The following is a 20112-nucleotide window of genomic DNA, read 5'->3' on the forward strand; positions in this document are numbered from 1 at the left end:
CAGGTACAGCACGGGGTTAGATACAGAGTAAAGCGTTCTCTGCACTGTCCCCATCAAACACTGGGGATTTTCTTATACACAGCGAGTTGTTGTGATTTGGAAGGCGCTGCCTGAATGGACGGTGGAAGCAGATTCAGTAGGAACTTTCAAAAGGGGAATTGATTAAGTACTTGAAAAGTAGAAATTTGCAGGGTTGTGGGGAATGAGCAGGGGAAGTGGGGTTAATTGGATAGCTCTTTTAAAGAGACATGGGCACTATGGTGGATTGGTGTCACCCTGTGCTGTAAGATTCGATGAGTTGTGTCTGGAAGTACATTTGGTGACAGTGCCTTTCTTATGCGTCACTTGCTACCACGCCAGGCAAAGATTCTAGCAACACACAAGCAAACTGCAGAAAATGCTGGAAATACTCAGCAGGTCTGGCAGCATCTGTGGAGAGAGGAACAGAATTAATGATTCAGGTCTACGACCTTTCACCAAACTGGTCAGGATTATTGCAGAATAGGAAATGTTTCAAATTAAAGCCTCTGATCAAATGCACAAAGACTGAAGGATTCACATTGCTGATCACAGGTCATCTTGGGCTCCTTTTAATGATAAAATAGAAAGGGGCAAGTACAGAGGTTGAGTTTAACAGTCGTACTGTTTCCCTGTAACAACAGTCAGTAGCAGCACATGCCAACCTCTCCGTTCACTGCCATTGGTGGAGAACAAGAGTTAAAACTCTAAATGCGTACACGCACACACTGACTGATACACTCAAAAACTCTCTCTCACGTGGACTAACAGACTTTGAGTCACACAGACTGATAGATGCACATACACTCATGTAGACCGACTGACTCACTCAGATACTGTCACTGACTAAGACTCTCACTCTCACACTACCAGGCAGATGCACAGTCACAGAGACACATACACACCCACTTAAATAGACTCTCTTGCACACACACAGCCACACACCAGATGCCCACAAGCACAATAACATGCCCCCACATTCACGCACACCAACACACACACACAGACCTACTCTTGTATACATATATAAACCAAGACATTGTGGCAGACAGAGATATGCAGACAGCGACATACACACAGATGGAAATGGATACCCCTTCCCCCAAAACACACACACACACACACACCCCTATGTACTGAGACACATAGATATAGTAACAAAGACAAACACAAGTATACACGGAGACGGAATCAGGTGTACTGATGTGCACACACAAGTCGATATCAGAGCTGTATACACGCAAATGCATATGCAGATATACTCTCACACTTTCCCTCTCACATACCACAGCTTTGCAAACGATTGAAACAATATTCTAACAGTTGGTAACTGGAGAGTTCATTCATGTGGTGATGGGTTTTGGACAGAGATGGGCTGGATATGAAATATTTAAACTCTGCAAACAGACCTGGGTTGAATTGAGAACAGAATCTTAAAGTACCAGGTGCTTTGATGGGAAAAATACTCTGGTTAATACGATGTACCTCACACTGAACATACAGATGTTAAATGGGCCTTTGCAATGTGTCACTGATGAGCTGTGACACACAATTCACCACACAATAGACTTGATGCAGAAATCATTTTTCAAACAATTATATCTCTTAGATTAAACAACAAATTCCCTCCAGTAACAGATGAGGCAGCTCAGTAATGCTGTAGCAGGTTAAATGCAGGCAACAGTGAGGGTGAAATCCAGTTCGTCTGACAGTTGCATTTGCAAATAATCCATCCCATTCCTGTGGTCAGTGGCTGTAACCAGCATGAGAGACAGTCTTTTGCAGAAGTGGGGGTGTTTCAAGGGGGGGCAACGAGATGGTGGGAATCATTCCTCCCTCCCCCACCCACAGCCCTCACAATTTGTAGAACTATTCAAGGTTGAGTGATGATGTGGATGCCTCCGATCCATCAGCAGGGATGGTCACCGTGGTTACTCACTGCCCGCTCCTGATGAGACTTTCAGTGTTTCCCCCTGGCTCACTGGGGGGAATGCGACTCTTGCTGTCCTCGATATTGGAGGCAAGACGGGGAGGGAGGGGACAATCAGGAAAGAAAACAAGGGAGAGGGGAGGAGAGGCTGGGGGTGGATTGGGTGGAAGGAAAAGATGGGGAGTGGGAGGAGGGAAGGAAGGGAGGAATGGAGACAGAGGATGCGAGAACATGGAAGGAGGGAGTGAAGGGGCTATTCCATCCACTGATTCCAATTTTCATTCTGTTGAGTTGGGAATCGGGGATGGACATTGCTTATTGAGAGAATCCCTCACATGGAGAGAGCAACAGTCCAGAAACAAAGCTAAAACTGTCAATTATGCTATGTGTCCTTTCTACAGAATATATATATACCTGTACAGGTCCTACAGATCTATATATCTCTATACTAACTGTTTCATTGTGGAAATGAAGGACTTTGTGTGGTCTTATAATTCATCAGATTTAATGATGTGGAACAATGTGACATTATACAGAACCTGGTGACCATTATTCCAGGTGTAAAGGGCTCGGTCCTTGGGGTTATAATCCAGCATGGAGATGTGAGAGTATTGGTTATGGAACTGGATGTCAGTGTATTCGTAGGTGGAAGTGTTGGTGTTATATGAGTAGTAAACTTTGGCACCACCCAGGTGTGAGTTAGTCATGTACAGAGTGCCACAGATCATGAAAGCCTCTCCGGCACTACGTTTAGGATAGCCAGTGTTCCAGCTCCGTATCACCTCCAGAGTCCCCAGGTCCAGCTTGCTGATGACGATGTTCCCCGCGTTCTGATTGGTGGCGTAGACAGCCCACAGCCCCCCCTCGTCCACCATCAGGTCGATGTCAGAGTGGCCTCCCCAGGAGTAAGGGTACATGTTGTTATATCCTGCGTAGTCCAGGCTTCGTTGAGTAAGCAGGCGTTCAGTCGGGATATGGAACTTGATGATGATGTGGCTCTGGTACTTGTTAAAGTACAAGGTCTGGTTGTAGACTACCTGACCTGTGCCAGACCAGGGATGAGGCAGACGATGCACTGTGAAATTGTCTGTACTCATGAAATCCTGCAGGGACTTATAAACACGCACAAAGCGGTTGTTATGGTAACCATCCATGTAATAAACCTAGAGGAAAATTAAACAAGACAGCATCAAGATGGATTTGTCAACTAAATGTAGGAGCTGAATTTAACATCAGAGTAGATCAGGAATGACCTAATTCAAACCTTCAAACCCATGCCCACCTTTCCCAGAACTCCACGTTTGAATCCCTCCAATCAGGTTTCCACCCCAGCCACATTACCAAGACAGTTCTTATCAGAGACACAAATGGCATCCTCTGTGACTGTGACACGGGTAAACTTTCCCTCCTTGTCCTTCTCGGCCAGTCTGCAGCCTCTGACACGGTTTGACCACACCATCCTTCTCCAACGCCTCTCCACTGCTGTCCAGCTAAGTGCGACTGCTCTCACCTGGTTCCACTGTTATCGATCTAATCGTAACCAGAGAATCTCCTGCAATGACCTCTCTTCCTGCTCCCACACTGTTACCTCTGGTGTTCCCAAGGATCTATCCTTGGCCCCTCCTATTTCTCATCTACATGCTGCCTCTCGGTGACATCATCCAAAGGTGCAGTGTTAGTTTTCACATGTACATGGATGACCCCCAGCTCTACCCCACCATTACCTCTCTCAACTCCTCCACTTTTGCTGAATTATCAGACTGCTTATCCGACATCCAGAACTGGATGAGCAGAAATTTCCTTCAATTAAATATTGGGAAGACTGAAGCCATTGTTTTTGGTCCCCACTCCAAATGCTGTTCCTTTGCTACTGACTCCATCCCTCTCCCTGGCAACTCCCTGAACCTGAACCAGTTTATTTGCAACCTTGGTGTCTTATTTGATCCTGAGTTGAGGTTCTGACTACATCACTAAAACTGTCCACTTCCTCCTCCAGAGCATCGCCTGACTTTGTCCCTGTCTCAGCTTATCTGCTGCTGAAACCCTCATTGATGCCTTGGTTAACTCTACACTTGACTATTCCAATGCACCACTTGCTGGTCTCCCACATTCTACCTTCTGCAAACTTGAGGCTATTCAAAACTCTTCTGCCTGTGTCCTTACTTGCACCAAGCCCCATTCACCTGTCACCCCAGTGTTTGCTGATCTATACGGACTCCCTGTTAAGTAACACATCAATTTTAAAATTCTCATCCTTGGTGTTCAAATCCCACCATGGCCTCTGTAATCTCCTCCAGCGCCCAGGATCCCCACACTCAGCAAACTCTGGCCTCTTGCACATCCCTGATTTTAATTACTCCACCACTGGTAACCGTGTCTTCAGTTGGCTGGACTGCAAGCTCTCGAAATCCCTCCCTAAACCTCTCCACCTCCTCTCTTCTCCTTTAAGATGCTTTTGGTCATCTGCACCAATGTCATCTAATATAGCTCAGTTGTAAGTTTTGTTTCATAATACGCTCCTGAAGCATCTTGGGATGTCTGATGACATTAAAGATGGTATATAAACACAAGTTGTTGCTGCTGATAGAGTTCAGAATCACAGAGCAGAAGAGGCCCTTCGGCCCATCGAGTCTGCACTACCACGTAAGAAACACCTGACCTACCTACCTAATCCCATTTACCAGCACTTGGCCTATAGCCTTGAATGTTATGACGTGCCAAGTGCTCATCCAGGGACTTTTTAAAGGATGTGAGGCAACCCGCCTCCACCACCCTCCCAGTCGGTGCATTCCAGACCGTCACCACCCTCTGGGTAAAAAAGTTTTTCCTCACATCCCCCCTAAACCTCCTGTCCCTCACCTTGAACTTATGCCCCCTTGTGACTGACCCTTCAACTATGGGGAACAGCTGCTCCCTATCCACCCTGCCCATGCCCCTCATAATCTTGTACACCTCGATCAGGTCGCCCCTCAGTCTTCTCTGCTCCAACGAAAACAACCCAAGTCTATCCAACCTCTCTTCATAACTTAAATGTTTAATCCCAGGAAACATCCTGGTGAATCTCCTCTGCACCCCCTCTAGTGCAATCACATCTTTCCTATAATGTGGTGACCAGAACTGCACACAGTACTCCAACTGTGGCCTCACTAAGGTTCTATACAACTCCAACATGACCTCCCTACTTTTGTAATCTATGCCTCGATTGATAAAGGCAAGTGTCCCATATGCCTTTTTCACCACCCAACTAACATGCCCCTATGCCTTCAGAGATCTATGGACACACACGCCAAGGTCCCTTTGTTCCTCAGAACTTCCTAGTGTCATGCCATTCATCGAATACTTCCTTGTCAAATTACTCCTTCAAAAGTGTTTCACCTCACACTTTTCAGGGTTAAATTCCATCTGCCACTTATCTGCCCATTTGACCATCCTATCTATATCTTCCTGTAGCCCAAGACACTCAACCTCACTGTTAACCACCCGGCCAATCTTTGTGTTATCCGCAAACTTACTAATCCTACCCCTCACATAGTCATCTATGTCGTTTATATAAATGACGAATAATAGGGGACCCAGCACAGATCCCTGTGGTATGCCATTGGATACTGGCTTCCAGTCACTAAAGCATCCTTCTGTCATCACCCTCTGCCTCCTACAACTAAGCCAATTTTGAATCCACCTTATCAAATTACCCTGTATCCCATGTGCATTTGCCTTCTTTATAAGTCTCCCATGTGAAAAAGCCTTGTCAAAGGCTTTGCTGAAATCCATATAAACTACATCAACTGCACTACCCTCATCTACACACCTGGTCACCTCCTCAAAAAATTCAATCAAATTTGTTAGGCATGACCTCCCTCTGGCAAAGCCATGCTGACTATCCCTGATCAAACCTTGCCTCTCCAAGTGGAGATAGATACTCTCCTTCAGAATTTTCTTCAATAGTTTCCCTACCACTGACATGAGACTCACTGGCCTGTAGTTCCCTGGCTTATCTCTACAACCCTTCTTAAATAGCGGAACCACATTAGCTGTTCTCCAGTCCTCTGGCACCTCCCCCGTGGCCAGAGAGGAATTAAAAATTTGGGTCAGAGCCCCTACGATCTCCTCCCTTGCCTCCCTCAGCAGTCTGGGACACAAATCATCTGAACCTGGATATTTGTCCACTTTTAAGCCTGCCAACACCTCCAATACCTTGTGACTCCCTATATCAATTTGCTTAAGAACCTCGCAGTCTCTCTTCCCGAGTTCGAAACCTTCATCCTCATTCTCATGGGTGAAGACGGATGTGAAGTATTCATTCAACACTCTAGCAATGTCCTCTGGCTCCACCCATAGATTGACCCCTTGGTCCCTTATGGGCCCTACTCTTTCCCTCGTTACCCTCTTCCCATTGATATACTTATAGAATTTCTTCGCATTTTCCCTACTTTTACCAGCCAGAGCTTTCTCATATCCCCTCTTTGCTCTCCTAATTGCTTTTTTAAGCTCCACCCTGCACTTTCTGTTCTCCACTAATGCCTCTGCTGATTTGCTTCCCTTGTACCTGCAAAAAGCCTCTCTTTTCCTTCTCATCGTAACCTGCATATCTCTGGTCATCCATGGTTCTTTGGGCTTGTTACTCCTTCCTATCATCCTAGAGGGAACATGCTGAGCCTGTACCCACCCCATTTCCTTTTTGAACACCCTCCACTGTTCCTCTGTAGATTTCCCCACAAGTAACTGTTCCCAGTCTACCTTGGCCAGATCCTGCCTTATTTTACTAAAATTCACTCTCCCCCAATCCAAAAGTTCTTTAAAATTATGAAGGAGCTCGATAGGGTAGATGGTTTTTTTTTATTCATTCATGGGATGTGGGTATCGCTAGCTAGGCCAGTATTTATTGCCCATCCCTAATTACCCTTGTTCAGAGGGCATTTAAGAATCAACCACATTGCAATGGGCCTGGAGTCACATGCAGGCCAGGCCAGATAAGGACAGCAGATTTCCTTCCCTAAAGGGCATTAGTGAACACAGGTGTGTGTGGACTGTCTGAATCTAGGGGCCATCAATATGAGAGAGTCGGCAATAAATCCAATGGGGAATTCAGGAGAAACTTCTTTACCCAGAGAGTGGGATTCGCTACTACAGGGAATGGTTGAGGTGAATTGTACCAATGCATTTAAAGGGGAAGCTGGATAAACACATGAGGGAGAAAGGAATAGAAGGCTAGGCTGACAGAGTGAGCTAAAGAGGGGTTGGGAGGAGGCTCATGTGGAGCAGAAACACCAGCACAGAGCAGTTGGGCTGAATGGCCTGTTTCCGTGTGGATACAATTTAATCAGTACCGGGTGTACAGCCAAGAGCATTCAAAAGGGGGACGCTGAAGGTCAATTTGAACAGTAATAACTCAGGGTCATACAGATATCTGGACAAAGGAGGACCAGCGTTCCATCGAATTCACCTTCTCCCATCCTGCCAGTCCCAGGATACAATGATAACAGAGTTGTTGACCAACCAGGGCAAGCAATCTCTATTGATGAGTTTAGAATGGACCCAGACATGAGGTGAGGGAAAACCCCCAAATGAGGAAGAGCTTTGGGAGCTATTAGTCCAAAGTTCTGCCCAAACACTCAGCACACGTCAGATCTCAACTTATTCACATAGCGGATCCCAAATTGTTATTTTCTGAATGAAATCTCTCAAATCTGTTTTTGAATCATCAGGTACCAATCATTTCCACCATTGCCCTAGGAACTCTGCTCCATAGATTGTCCACTCACTCACTGAGATATTGTTTCCACAGATTAGCTTTGGATTCACCCCATTGCGCTCAGGCCATGTCTTCTGGTTCTGCTGCTCTGGACAAGGTGAGGCAGTGGGTCATGTTCTACATTATCCAGTCCCTTTAGAATGCTAGAAACACCACACAGATCATCTCTCAAACTACCCTGCTCCAGTGAGAACATGCCAACTTACACGGTCACTCCTCATAATCCAATCCTTCTATCCTCTCAATCATTCTAACTGCTCTCTTCTTTATCCTGTTTCGAGCTGCAATATCCTTACTATACTGTGGCAATCTGAGCTGGACCCAGGATTCAAAGTGCTGCTGCATCAATGATTTACAAAGATTACCTCATTATTTCTGCTCAATATTGATGGTTACATCCCAACATCTGGAATGCGCTGCCTGGAAATGTGGTGGAGGCAGGTTCAACCAAGACATTCAAGAGGGCATCAGATGATTACTTGAATAGAAACAATGTGCAAGGGTACGGGGAAAAGGCAGGAGAATGGCACTAAGTCATAATGATCATTTGGTGAGCCGGTGCAGACACAATGGGCCGAATGGCCTCCTTCTGTGCTGTAACAGTTCTGTGATCTGATGTGTTTTCCTCACTGTCACCAAGCTTAGATGTGATAGTTTCAATTTAACATAAAAAGAAACCAATTTAAGGCAATCGTGTTCAGTTCCGGGTACTGCACCCTCAGTATGGGAACTTGGAGATGGGGAGATTGGAGGGGTGGGTCGGAGGGGAAGGGGGGTGTAGAGTGGACCATGGGGGTCAGTGCTGGGGCATTTGCTGTTTCGATGGATCTATAGCTTCAATATTTCGACAGTGGCAAAACAGAGGGGGCAGGGAGATCTGCGATTCAGCTAAAGCTTTGCAAGAGAATTAAAGTTACTGCTACATAGGAAGTTAATTTAAAAATCTATAGAGATTGAAAATATATGAGAGGCTGAAATAGCCAGTGAACGGAATAGAACGAGGAGATTAAACAATTCTGGAAGGAAATGGAACATGGACACAGTGGAAATCCTGACAATGTGGAAAAGCAATTTAAAGTAGGTTATGGAGTAGAGATTGTCTCGAGACTCTGCTGAGACTAGGGGATCCTCACTTCAATACTTTGTAGGGTTTCTAGACTCCAGAAGGGGGCAACACGAAAGAAAATCAGACTTTCATTTATATGGCACTGTTCACCAATGCAGGGCATCCCAAATCACTGTACAACCAATAAAATACTTTGGAAGTGTTGTCACTGTTGTAATGACATGGCAGCCATCTTACACACAGCAAGATCCCACAAACAACAACATGATAAATCTGCTTCTCTGGTTGAAGGATAAATACTGACTGAGGAACTGGAGACAACTCCCCTGCTCTTCTTTGAAATAGAGCCATGGGATCTTTGACGTCCACCTGAGAGGGCTGAAGGGACCAGGGTTTAGCACCTCATTAATTGCCCCCAGCTTCAGTGGAAGAGGCAATGTTTTTGCTCCTGCTTGTTAGTCTGACTGTAAACAACATATCTCAAAAAAATAACAGAAGGTTTCAACAAAACTTGACAAACAGATAGGGATATGGCCTATGGAAGAACTGATTAGTATTTGGTGAAGATGCAAATCTTTTTTTTTTTAAAAGGAGCTGTGAACATTGGGAGATAGGGTGACTTGACTTTTTTTTAAGAATGTTGTAGGTTGTTTGATTTAGAAAGTGGTTAATTGTTTTAGAATTTTGTGGATTGTCTCAGCTGCTGTGATGCAATTTGCCACAGCTGGCAAAATATGAACAGAGTTTTCAGATCAGGTTGTTGGATGTGGATAGATCTGAAGTCTCCTCAGGGAAATGGAAGCTCTTAATAAGATGATTTCTTTTTTCAGCTTTGTAGTTACAGAGAATGAAACAGGCAGGGAAAAGCCTCAAGGAAAAGCTGCATAATTGTAATAACGTTGAGTTAACACAGCAGTGGAGGTATGTGCTCTACTGAGTGCCTCTTCACTTGTTATGACTGCACCTCTGACAATATAAAACTCTCTCAGTACTGATCCTCTGACAACACAGCACCCCATCAGTGCTGACCTTCCGACAATGCAGCGCTACGTCAGTACTGACCCTTTGACAGTGCAGGACTCCCTCGGTATTGACCCACCGACAGTGCAGCACACCCTCAGTCTTGATCCTCTGACACTGTAGCACTCCCTCAGTACTGAGCCTCCGACAGTGCAGCACTGCCTCAGTACTGACCCACCGGTAATGCGGCTCTCCCTCAGTACTGACCCTCTGACAGCGCAGTGTTCCCTCAGTACTGACCTTCCGACAATGCAGCACTCCCTCTGCAATGACCCTCCGACAATGTGGCTCTCCCTCAGTACTGAATCTCTGACAGTGTGGCACTCCCTCAGTGTTACACAGAGTGCTAGCCTGGAATCTTTGTTCAAATATCTGAAGTGGGACTCAAACTCCTGACCTCCTGACTCAGTGACGAGAGTTCTACCCACCGAACTACAGCTGACACCTTGCGGATTTCCATATGTTTCGAGTTTAGTATCTGCCGTTTCCTTAATTCACTTTAGCAATTCGCCGAAATGACCAAGGTCTGTTCAGCTGATGCTCAAATATATGAATTTGCTCAGAAATGAGTGTAACTCACATGAAATCAACTAAATTCTTGGAGCAGTGATATTGGTTTCTGGCCTATCACCCCACACATCTTTAATAATTATTACAATCAGACATCTAAAAACTAAATGTGTAAAAAGAAAACTTAAACTGATCACTAATCTTTATCTAGCGTTCATTCGGATTTGCTGCAGCCAATTCCTTGCCCCACAGGCCTTGCTATCTGAGACCAGGAGATGGGCCTGGCTCCATCGCCAGCACCAACAGGTTCATAGAGAAATCTCATGGCCTGTGAGGAGCAATTGGCCACTTGGACTCAGGGTATTCTCCACAGCCCCACTGTGGTTGACAGGGCCCTCTACCATGTCCGTTCTATTTCCCGCACTTTTGCTCTCACCCCTTCCCCTCCCTCCCAGAACAGCGATAGGGTTCCCCTTCTCCTCGCCTTCCACCCCACCAGCCTCCGCATTCAACGGATCATCCTCCAGCATTTCTGCCACCTCCAGCAGAATGTCACCTTCCCCTGCCCTCCCCTTTCAGAATCCCATAGGGACTGTTCCCTTCCAGAGTGGCCAAGGTCCACTCCTCAGTCATCCTCAACACATCCCCCTTTCCCACGACACCTTTCCATGCAAGGGCTGGAAATGCAACACCTGCCCATTTACCTCCTCCCATCTCACCATCCTAGGCCCCAAACACTCCTTCCCAAGTGAAACACTGATTTACTTGTACTTCTTTCAGTTTAGTATACGGTATTCACTGCTCACAACGTGGTCTCCTCTACAATGGGGAGATGAAAGGCGGACTGGGTGACTGCTTTGTGGAACACCTCCCTTCAGTCTGCAAGCGTGACCCTGAGCTTCCTGTCGCTTGTCATTTGAATTCTCCACCTTACTCCCACTTTGACCTTTCTGTCCTCGGCCTCAATTTTATATTCTTAAGGATATAAGTGTTAGAAGCAGTTCAGTGAAGGTAGACATGACTGATGCCTGGGATGGGGGCAGGGGAAGTGTGGGTTACCTTATGAGGAAAGTTTGGACAGGCTGGGCCTAAACCCATTGGAGTTTAGAAGAATGAGAGGTGGTCTTATTGAAATATAAAAAATTCTGAGGGGGCTTGACAGGGTGGATGCTGAGAGGGAGCTTCCTCTTGTGGAAGAGACTAAAACTAGGGGACACAGTTTAAAAATAAGGGGTCTCCCATTTAAGACGGAGATGAGGAGAGTTTTTTTTTTCTCCCAGAGGGTCGTGAACCTTTGGAATTCTCTTTCCCAGAGAGAGGCGGAGGCTGGGTCATTGAATATATTAAAGGCTATGGTAAATAGATTCCAACAGGGGAGTCAAAGGTTATCGGGGGTAGGCGGAATGTGGAGCTGAGGCCACAGTCAGATCAGCCATAATCTTACTGAATGGTGCAGCAGGCTTGAGGGGCTGAATGGCCTATCCTGCTCCTATTTCATATGCACAATGTTCCAATGAAGCTCAACACAAGTTCAAGGAACAGCACCTCATCTTCTGACTGGGCACTCTATAGCCTTCTGGACTCAATATTGAGTTCAATAATTTTAGTTTATAACACCTGTCCCCATCTTGTTTCATTTTTTTTTGCTGGTTCAGTTTCTCTTGTTTCTATCTTTATTCCTTCATGTTGTATTTGGATGGCTGCTATCCAGCCATTCACACCTCATCTGGACGCATCTTTTGTTTCTTTACTTTACCCACTACCACAAAACCTTTCATTATTTAATCTGTCCCGGCCTCCACCCAATCACAGGGGCTGCCTTTTGTTCTTCCACCCCCCTCCCACTTGTTCAAAACATTTCCATCTTTCCTCAGTTCTAATGAAAGGTCAGCGACCTGAAACGTTAACTCAGTTTCTCTCTCCACAGACGCTGCCTGACCTGCTGAGTATTTCCAGCACTTTGTTTCTATTTCTGGGGAAGCTGGGATTGTTCTCCTCAAGAGCAGAGAAGGTTAAATCGAACTGTTCAAAATTAGGAAGGGCTCAGTTAAGAGTAAAACAAGGAGAAACTGTTTCCACTGGCAGGATGGTTGATAACCAGAGGGATACAGATTTAAGAAAGTTGGCAAAAGAACCAGAGGGGAAATGGAGATAATTTTTTGTTTTACACAGTGAGTTGTTGTGATCTGGAAGGTGCTGCCTGAAAGGGGGGTGAAAGCAGATTTAATAGGGACTTTGGGAAGTGAATTGGGTAAATACTTGAGAACCAATTGGATAGCTCTTTCAAAGAGCTGGCATAGGCTCAATGGGCTGAACTCATACACTCTATGAGTATGTTGCATTTATGGCTTCTAGTTCTGGTCTCTCCCACAAGTGGAAATATCTTCTCTATGTCTATCCTATCAAACCCTTTCATCATTCTATCAAGCCAGCCATCAGTCTTCTCTATTCTGAAAGAGAGAGCCCCAGCCTGTTCAATCCTTCCTGAAGAATGGAGATGTTTTACCTCATAACCAAACCTCCTCCAGTTCCCCCAGATCCTCCTTGTAATACGGAGACTGGATTTGTTCATAGTGCTCCAAGTGCAGTCTAACCAAGGCTGTTTCTGTTCCTCTCAAAATGAACCCACATTGTTTGAGAGAGTCAGTTTTCCTCTCCCCTCTGTTCTCACTTTATAGGTGTTGTTTATCTGTAATTCCTCCCATGTCTGAAAGAGGGGCCAATGCTTTAAATGCTAACTTGTCTGTTCTTTCCACAGATGCAGCCTGACTGTCGATCTGTGTTTGGCAGAGATGGCTCTGATGGTCAGAATGGTTGTATTGGCAGTGATCCTGTCATCATCCAGAATCATTAGAATAAAGGTTTCATATAATTTCCTTGTTTTTGTATTCTATTCTTCACACAAAAACAACAGTGGTCCTAATAACAGTCGCTGGGGAACACTGCCCAGTACCACCCTCCATTCTGAAAAACTACCATTCACCACTGCTCTCTGTATAGCTCATACCCCAATTTTGTATTCACACAGACACCATCACCTCAATCCTGAGGATTTCAGTTTTGCCAATTACTTATCCCATGTATCATTATTTCCCCCTCCATGTGCTCTATGTATTTTGCTCTCTCATTGCTGCTCCTCCTGCCCACTAACCCCCGGTGAGATTAAATGGTCATGGTTGAGTTTGAAGTGAGCAGTGATTTGGTGATTGCCAGGACATACCTTGGTGTCACCCTCTGGTGAAGCAGGATCAGTCATCCAGGCACCAAACCTTGAACCGGATGTCTTGACGGTGAGTGGGTTGCTGATTCCCGTCAGTTTGCCGCAGGCTGGAATTGATGGAGAAAGTGTGACTGGAGTGAGTGGCAATGTGTGCAGATGTGTTTCACTGTCGAGCTCTCTGTTTATCACTATACCTCTTACCCTGTCCCGATCGTCCCCTCCTCCCCAACCCCTGCCCAAAAACAGGGTGGTGGTCCCAGGGGAGTGGGCGTGCCGGGATGTGTCCCCTTGGGGCGGGTTCACAGTTCAAATACCGATGGTGAGTCTTTGGTTTAGATTCTCTGCGTGCTGCTGTTTATCTTAGGTTTGGCCATGCCCTCAGTAGTCAAACAGCCTACCAACAATTACCCTCTTTGTTCCCACCCAGGATAGGGAGATCACTGACACCTCAGTCACTCAGGCAAGTAGGGAACAAACTGTGTTTTTCCAGAGAGGGAAGGGGTGCAGGGGCAGGAAAGGGGGAGTAGGGGAAATGGTGACTTTCAGGGCTCACCTTTCCCCACCACCACCCACCCCCCTCACCCGCCTGTATAGAGGGGAGCAACCAGAGACCCTCAGGACCCCCACCGTTGCTGCCTCCGATCCGCGATTCAGCACTCCCCTCGGACCCCCGAGGGGAGCAGCCAATTCCGCGTAAGCCGTTTAAGACGCGCGATTCGGGGCCTACCTAATTTTTGCATGCAGGCCCGAAGCCTGTCCTCAAGATTGGAGACTCTGCCCAGGAGCTCTTCATAGTCGTACGCTCCGATCTCCTCCTGAAGCTCGGCCAGTACAGCCGTGAGATTCGTCGCTTCCGCTTTAAACTGCAACACCAACTTGGCGTCAGCTTTATATTGCTCCAGCACGGGGATTAAAGGCAACAGTTCATCCATTCTCGATTTTAGGGCCTGCAACGGGTAAAATAATCTCTATTCAGTCGCAAGTGTGGAAAAATAAAAATCCCAACAGCTCCCCGCGGCCCCTGTCTAACGCTGTTATAAATATAATTCCCATTTCTTTCACGACCTCAGGATGCCCCCACACTGCTTTACAGCCAATGAAGTACTTTTGTAGTGTAGTCACTGCGGTAGGAAACACAGCAGCCAATCTGCGCACAGCAAGCTCCCACAAACAGCAACATGCCAATGACCTGATAATCTGTTTCACTGATGTCGGAGGAGGTCAGGGCACCAGGGAGAACTCCCCCCTACTTGTCTTCAAATAGTGGCTGTGGGATCTTTAATGTCCTCCTGAGGGGGCTAATGAGGCTTCAGTTTAACTTAACATTTGAAAGACGGCACCTCCAACAGTGCAGGGCTCCCTCAGTACTGAACTAGAATGTCAGCCTGGATTACGTGCTCAAATCTGTGTGTGTGTGAGAGACGGGGTCCCTGAATTGGTTCTCCCTGGGGGTATGGGTTCCACAGGCACTGGCACTCCCTTGTTTTGTCATCTGGAGGAGCAGAGAGTGAACACTACACCAAAATAATTTGGGAAAAAAAGCCTTTATTTTTTTTTTATTTTTTAGAATGCGATTGGGTTAACATGCTTTCAGTCACGTAACAAAAAGGACATTCAGTAGCGATGCATCAACATTTTTTTGATATATTTATATATAAATTTTAATTTTTTTTAAAACTATTGATGGTTAAACGGTTTAACATGCAGGAGAATCACAGCAAAGATTAACAAGTCAGCTCTATATGTATTAAAGAAAGCCTTAAAATTGTCATGTGATTTTTTTTGAGTTTTTTTTTAAACTATATAATAGTGCAAGGTCAGGAGCTCAAGTCCACGGTTACAAAGAATTGGACTTGTATCTTCGTTCAATCAATGCCGCTTTTCAAAAAAACTTTCTTAAACTTAGCCCTGCAAACAAAGAAAGGTAAGAGCGATACTATTGAGGAGTTCCTGCAATTTCCCCACTCCCGACTCCCAGAGACACAAGTACCCATTTTAAAACCGGACCCACCTCCACAAATACAGACACACACAAGGGGCCAGGTCGCCATCACCAGCACCTTCATTCATTTCTCTGTCAGTAACACATTCCTCACATACTGAGAGTTGCTACAATCTCTATCCTTCACATTTGCAATATTACAAAGGAAAATTACTTCCAGATTTGTCACAGCTTTTACTGGAAGTTATGAAGCAAAATATCCCCACATTAGCAGCTTCCTACCGGGGGGGGTACAGGTCTCCGACACTCCCCAACTCTCACCGGGGGGCACGGGTCCCCTACACACCCCGGCTCTCATCGGGGGGTACAGGTTCCCCCACACACCCTGACTCTCACTGGGGGTAACTGGTTCCCCCACAAAGCCCGACTCTCACCGGGGGTTACAGGTCCCCTACACACCCCGACTCTCACCGGGGGGGCACGGGTCCCCTACACACCCCGACTCTCACCGGAGGGTACAGGTTCCCCCACACACCCCAACTCTCACCGGGGGGTACGGGCTCCCACACACACCGACTCTCACCGGAGGGTACAGGTCCCCTACACACCCCGACTCTCACCGGGGGGTACAGGTCCCCCACACACCCCGACTCTCACCGGGGGTTACAGGTCCCCTACACACCCCGACTCTCACCGGTGGGGCACGGGTCCCCTACACACCCCGACTCTCACCGGAGGGTACAGGTTCCCCCACACACCCCGACTCTCACCGGGGATATACCTGAAAAACCTGCACATTTCATTCAAATCAGGAATCATGCTTTTAAAAATGGACCTGATGACAAATTGAACTGAACAAGGCTAAACCCAAAATGTGAAGATAAGATCTTGAGGACAGAGTGAAAAAGGCAGTTTTATGATGGAAATGTTGCCCCCACAAGAGTCAGTATTAACCAGCCATTTAGATGGATTCCCATCGAGTTTGATGAATGAGTGACTGAATGATAATTAAAGTTGGGAAGTGATTTTCCTGTCAGGATGGTTAGCTTGCTGGGAAATATTGACCTGGAAGCATTTCTCAATCTGTCAACATTCCAATCGGGATAACAGCAGGGTTCACAAAACTAATAGGTGGGATATGCAATTGACCTAACACCAGGATCACTATTAGAAACAAACCCATGAGCTCTTGATTCTGACCCTGATCCATTTGGGTGGCAGGGGATAGGATCAGTGGGCAGCAGAGAGGGGCTGGTGGGCGTAGCATTGAGGGACTGGGAAGTCTCCGAAAGTGGGCGAGGGGGGGCCCCAGAGAGGGGGGTGGGCACAATAGACATTTATCAGTGGGGTCTGGGATGTACCTGCATCCAGCCCAAAGCAGCCGGATGTGGGGTGAGCTTTTCTTTGTTTTCTGTCATCGAGGATACAGGTAGGTTGCCTGAAGGTGATAGCAAACCCTTGGCAAAGCTGGTACTCCAGCAGGCGGTGTATAAAACAGTATTGCCAGCACAGGTACAGCCCATAGGGCCCCAAGGGGTCCATGCCAGTGTTTATGCTCCAGATGAGCCTCCTCCCAGCCCTTTTGATCACACCTCAACAGCACATCCTCGTACTGTGTCCCCGCAGTTCCACATTCTCCCCACTCTCTGGGCAAAGAAGCTTCTCCTGAATGAATGACTGAATTTATTAGTGACTAACTTTTATTTATGGCTCCTAGTTCCGGTCTCCACAACAAGTGGGGACATCTTTAAATTTATCCAATTGAAATCTCTCTTAATATTAAAGACCTCGATCAGATCACTTCTCAGCCTTCTCTTTTCTAGAGAAAAGAACCCCAGCCTGTTCAGTCTTTCCTGACAGTTGTAACCTCTCAGCTCTGGTATCATCCTTGTCAATCTATTTTGGATCTTCTCCAGTGCCTCTGTATTGTTTGTATAATAGAGACCAGACCTGTACACCACGCCCCAAATGTGGTCTAAGCAAGGTTCTCCACAAGTTTAATCGAACTTCTCTGCTTTTCAATTCCTTCCCTCTAGAAATGAACCCCAGTGTTTGCATTTTTATGACCTTATTAACCTGTGTTGCTATTTTTAGTGATTTGTGTCTCTGTACCCCCAGATCCCTCTGACCCTTTACCCCGTTTAAACTGGTAATTTCAGAGGAACATGGGACATCCTTATTCCTCCTATCAAAATGCACCATGTCATACTGACCGACATTGAAGTTTATTTGTCAATTACATGTCCACTCTGTAAGTTTGTTAATGTCTTCCTGTATTTTGTCGCAGTCTTCTTCAGTCTTAACTACATCCTCTCATTCGGTGTCAGCCATAAATTTTGAAATTGTGCTTCCAATTCCCGAGTCCAATTTTAAAAAATGTAAATGGTGAACAACGGTGGTCCCAGGGTCAATCCTTGTGGAATACCACCTCCCACCATCTGCCAGTCTAAGTAACTACCTTTAATCCCAACTCCGTTTTGTGTTTTGCCAACTTTCTATTCATTCTGTTACCTGCCCCTGACTCTACACACTGACCTTATTCATGTCCCTACCCATGTGGTACTTAATCAAAGGTCTTTTGAAAAGATATGTTATATCTGCTGCATTAGCCTCATCCACGCTTTCTGTTACTTCTTCCAAGAATTCAATATGGCTGGTGAAACAAAGGGAAAAGTTTCCCTTTTGAAAGCCATGCCGATGACTCTTCATTATAATTCCATTTCCAGAGGTTTTTCCATTATAGGTTTCGATAACGAATCCATTAACTTTCCTGTCAGTGACATTAAGCTAATTAGTCTACATTTCCCTGGGTTTGCTCTGTTTCCTTTTTAAATATAGAAATCACATTAGCTGTTCATCAGTTCTCTGGCACGTTTCCCTTTCTAATACATTATTATATATATATATATATGTAATAGAGCCTCCGTTATCTCCTGCTTAACTTCTTTAAATTTGCATGGATGTAATCTATCTGGACCAGGGGTGTTATCTTGTCGTAGATTGATTAGTTTATTAATTATCTCCCCTCTTTCTATCTTAAACATTTTTATCTTTTTGATCTTCTCTTCTAATCTCATTGAAACGTATAAAACTCTGACAGGGGTTGACAGACTGGATGCAGGGATGATGTTTCCTCTGGCTCGGGGGGTAGGGAGGGTTCTAGAACAAGGAGTCACAGTCTTAGGATATGGAGTAGGCCATTTATGACTGAGGTGAGGAGAAACTTCTTCACTCAGAGGGTGGTGAGCCTGTGGAATTCTCTACCATAGAAGCTGTGGAGGACAAGTCACTGAATATATTTAAGGAGGAAATAGATTTCTAGACTCTAAAGGCATCAAGGGTATGGGGAGAGAGTGGGAGTATGGCGTTGAGATAGAGGATCAGCCATGATCATATTGAATGGTGGAGCAGGCTTGAAGGGCCAAATGGCCTACTCCTGCTCCTAGTTTTTATGTTTCCACGTCCACCATGTTGGTTCCCTTTAGTAAATACGAAATAATTATTCAATATCCTTGCCATTTTGCTCTCATTAACAAAAACCTGGGTCAAGCACATGGGCTGAATGGCCTCCTCCTGTTCTTTAAACATTTGTGGCCAATGATTTTTAAATTTAGTGAACCTAAGGGTAAAGTAGTTCACAGAGGGGGTGAATGCGGATCAGCCTCTGCAAAAGTTAATTCCGGAACCTCTAAAAGGAAACAAGATCAATAACCTGCTGAGATAGAGGATCAGGGGTTGTAAGAGCTCAATCTAATTACATTGGGGGTGAAAGAGAATAGAGATCCTGGAGCCGGGTGGGAGGGCTGGTGGTGTGTGGAGGAGCCCATGACTGAGGTTGGCAAGTGTGAGATGAACAGGTTTGATGGGCTGATTGTCATTTCCTCATCCTTGTGTTCTTCTGAACACGACAGAGGAGTTCATGGCTGTTTTGTGATCTGACCAATCGACTCAATAGGTCATTGGGCTCCCCTCAGAACGGGAAGGCTGTGCCAAAGTCTTGTTGGCAAATTACTCAATGATTACATATAACTGACAAACATTTCTCGGCCCCACAGACCAGCCCCACAAGCAGAATATGAATCTAAAACGGTGCTCACTGTACCTGAAACTGTCGGGAGAGATGTGCTTTGTGACTCTCCTCCACTTGTTTGAATTTTGTTTCCAAGCCTCTCATCTGTGTTTCCATTTTCTCCACGTACTGCAGGTCTCGCTGGGTTCGTCGATCCAAGACTTCTATAGATTGAGTCATATTCTGCACCTGTAACAGTGAAGGGGGAGTGAGATTGACTTCCATTAGCTGATAAATGGGGACAATTCTACATCCACCAATTGCCCACAGTCCATATTCTCAATCTTGCTGATGAGCTACAGCCAGGAACACAGCATGCTTGTATGTAAGACAAATTAGCTGGTCACAGCGTCCTTACATGGAGATCATTACTACATGGTCAAAGAGTTAGAAGAATCTCACTCAAGAGAGATACCTATGGCAAGAATATGCAACTGCATCGTGACAGTTGACATAACAAAATTACATACAAACATATGAAATAGGAGGAGTAGGCCATTCGACCCCTCGGATCTGCTCCACCATTCAATAAGATCATGGCTAATCTGTTTGTGTTGCCTTTTACATTCTCATCTACCCCTGATG

At 45.8% G+C, this 20112-nt stretch overlaps 1 protein-coding gene across 1 annotated transcript in view; it reads right to left on the reverse strand.

The window, feature by feature from the left end:
• Positions 1 to 574: 574 nt before the first annotated feature.
• The window catches only part of LOC144685568 (noelin-like), a 35465-nt gene continuing 15927 nt past the window's right edge, over positions 575 to 20112 (reverse strand). Inside the window, exons 3-6 of the mRNA XM_078550221.1 lie at positions 19561 to 19716; positions 14244 to 14463; positions 13517 to 13623; positions 575 to 3111 (exon numbers count right to left, since the gene is read on the reverse strand). Coding sequence (XP_078406347.1) covers positions 2437 to 3111; positions 13517 to 13623; positions 14244 to 14463; positions 19561 to 19716 — 1158 coding nt within the window. The 3' untranslated portion in view covers positions 575 to 2436. The remainder of the gene's footprint in view (positions 3112 to 13516; positions 13624 to 14243; positions 14464 to 19560; positions 19717 to 20112) is intronic.

This window comes from Cetorhinus maximus, chromosome 10, assembly GCF_964194155.1.
Source record: "Cetorhinus maximus chromosome 10, sCetMax3.hap1.1, whole genome shotgun sequence".
NCBI lineage: Eukaryota > Metazoa > Chordata > Chondrichthyes > Lamniformes > Cetorhinidae > Cetorhinus > Cetorhinus maximus.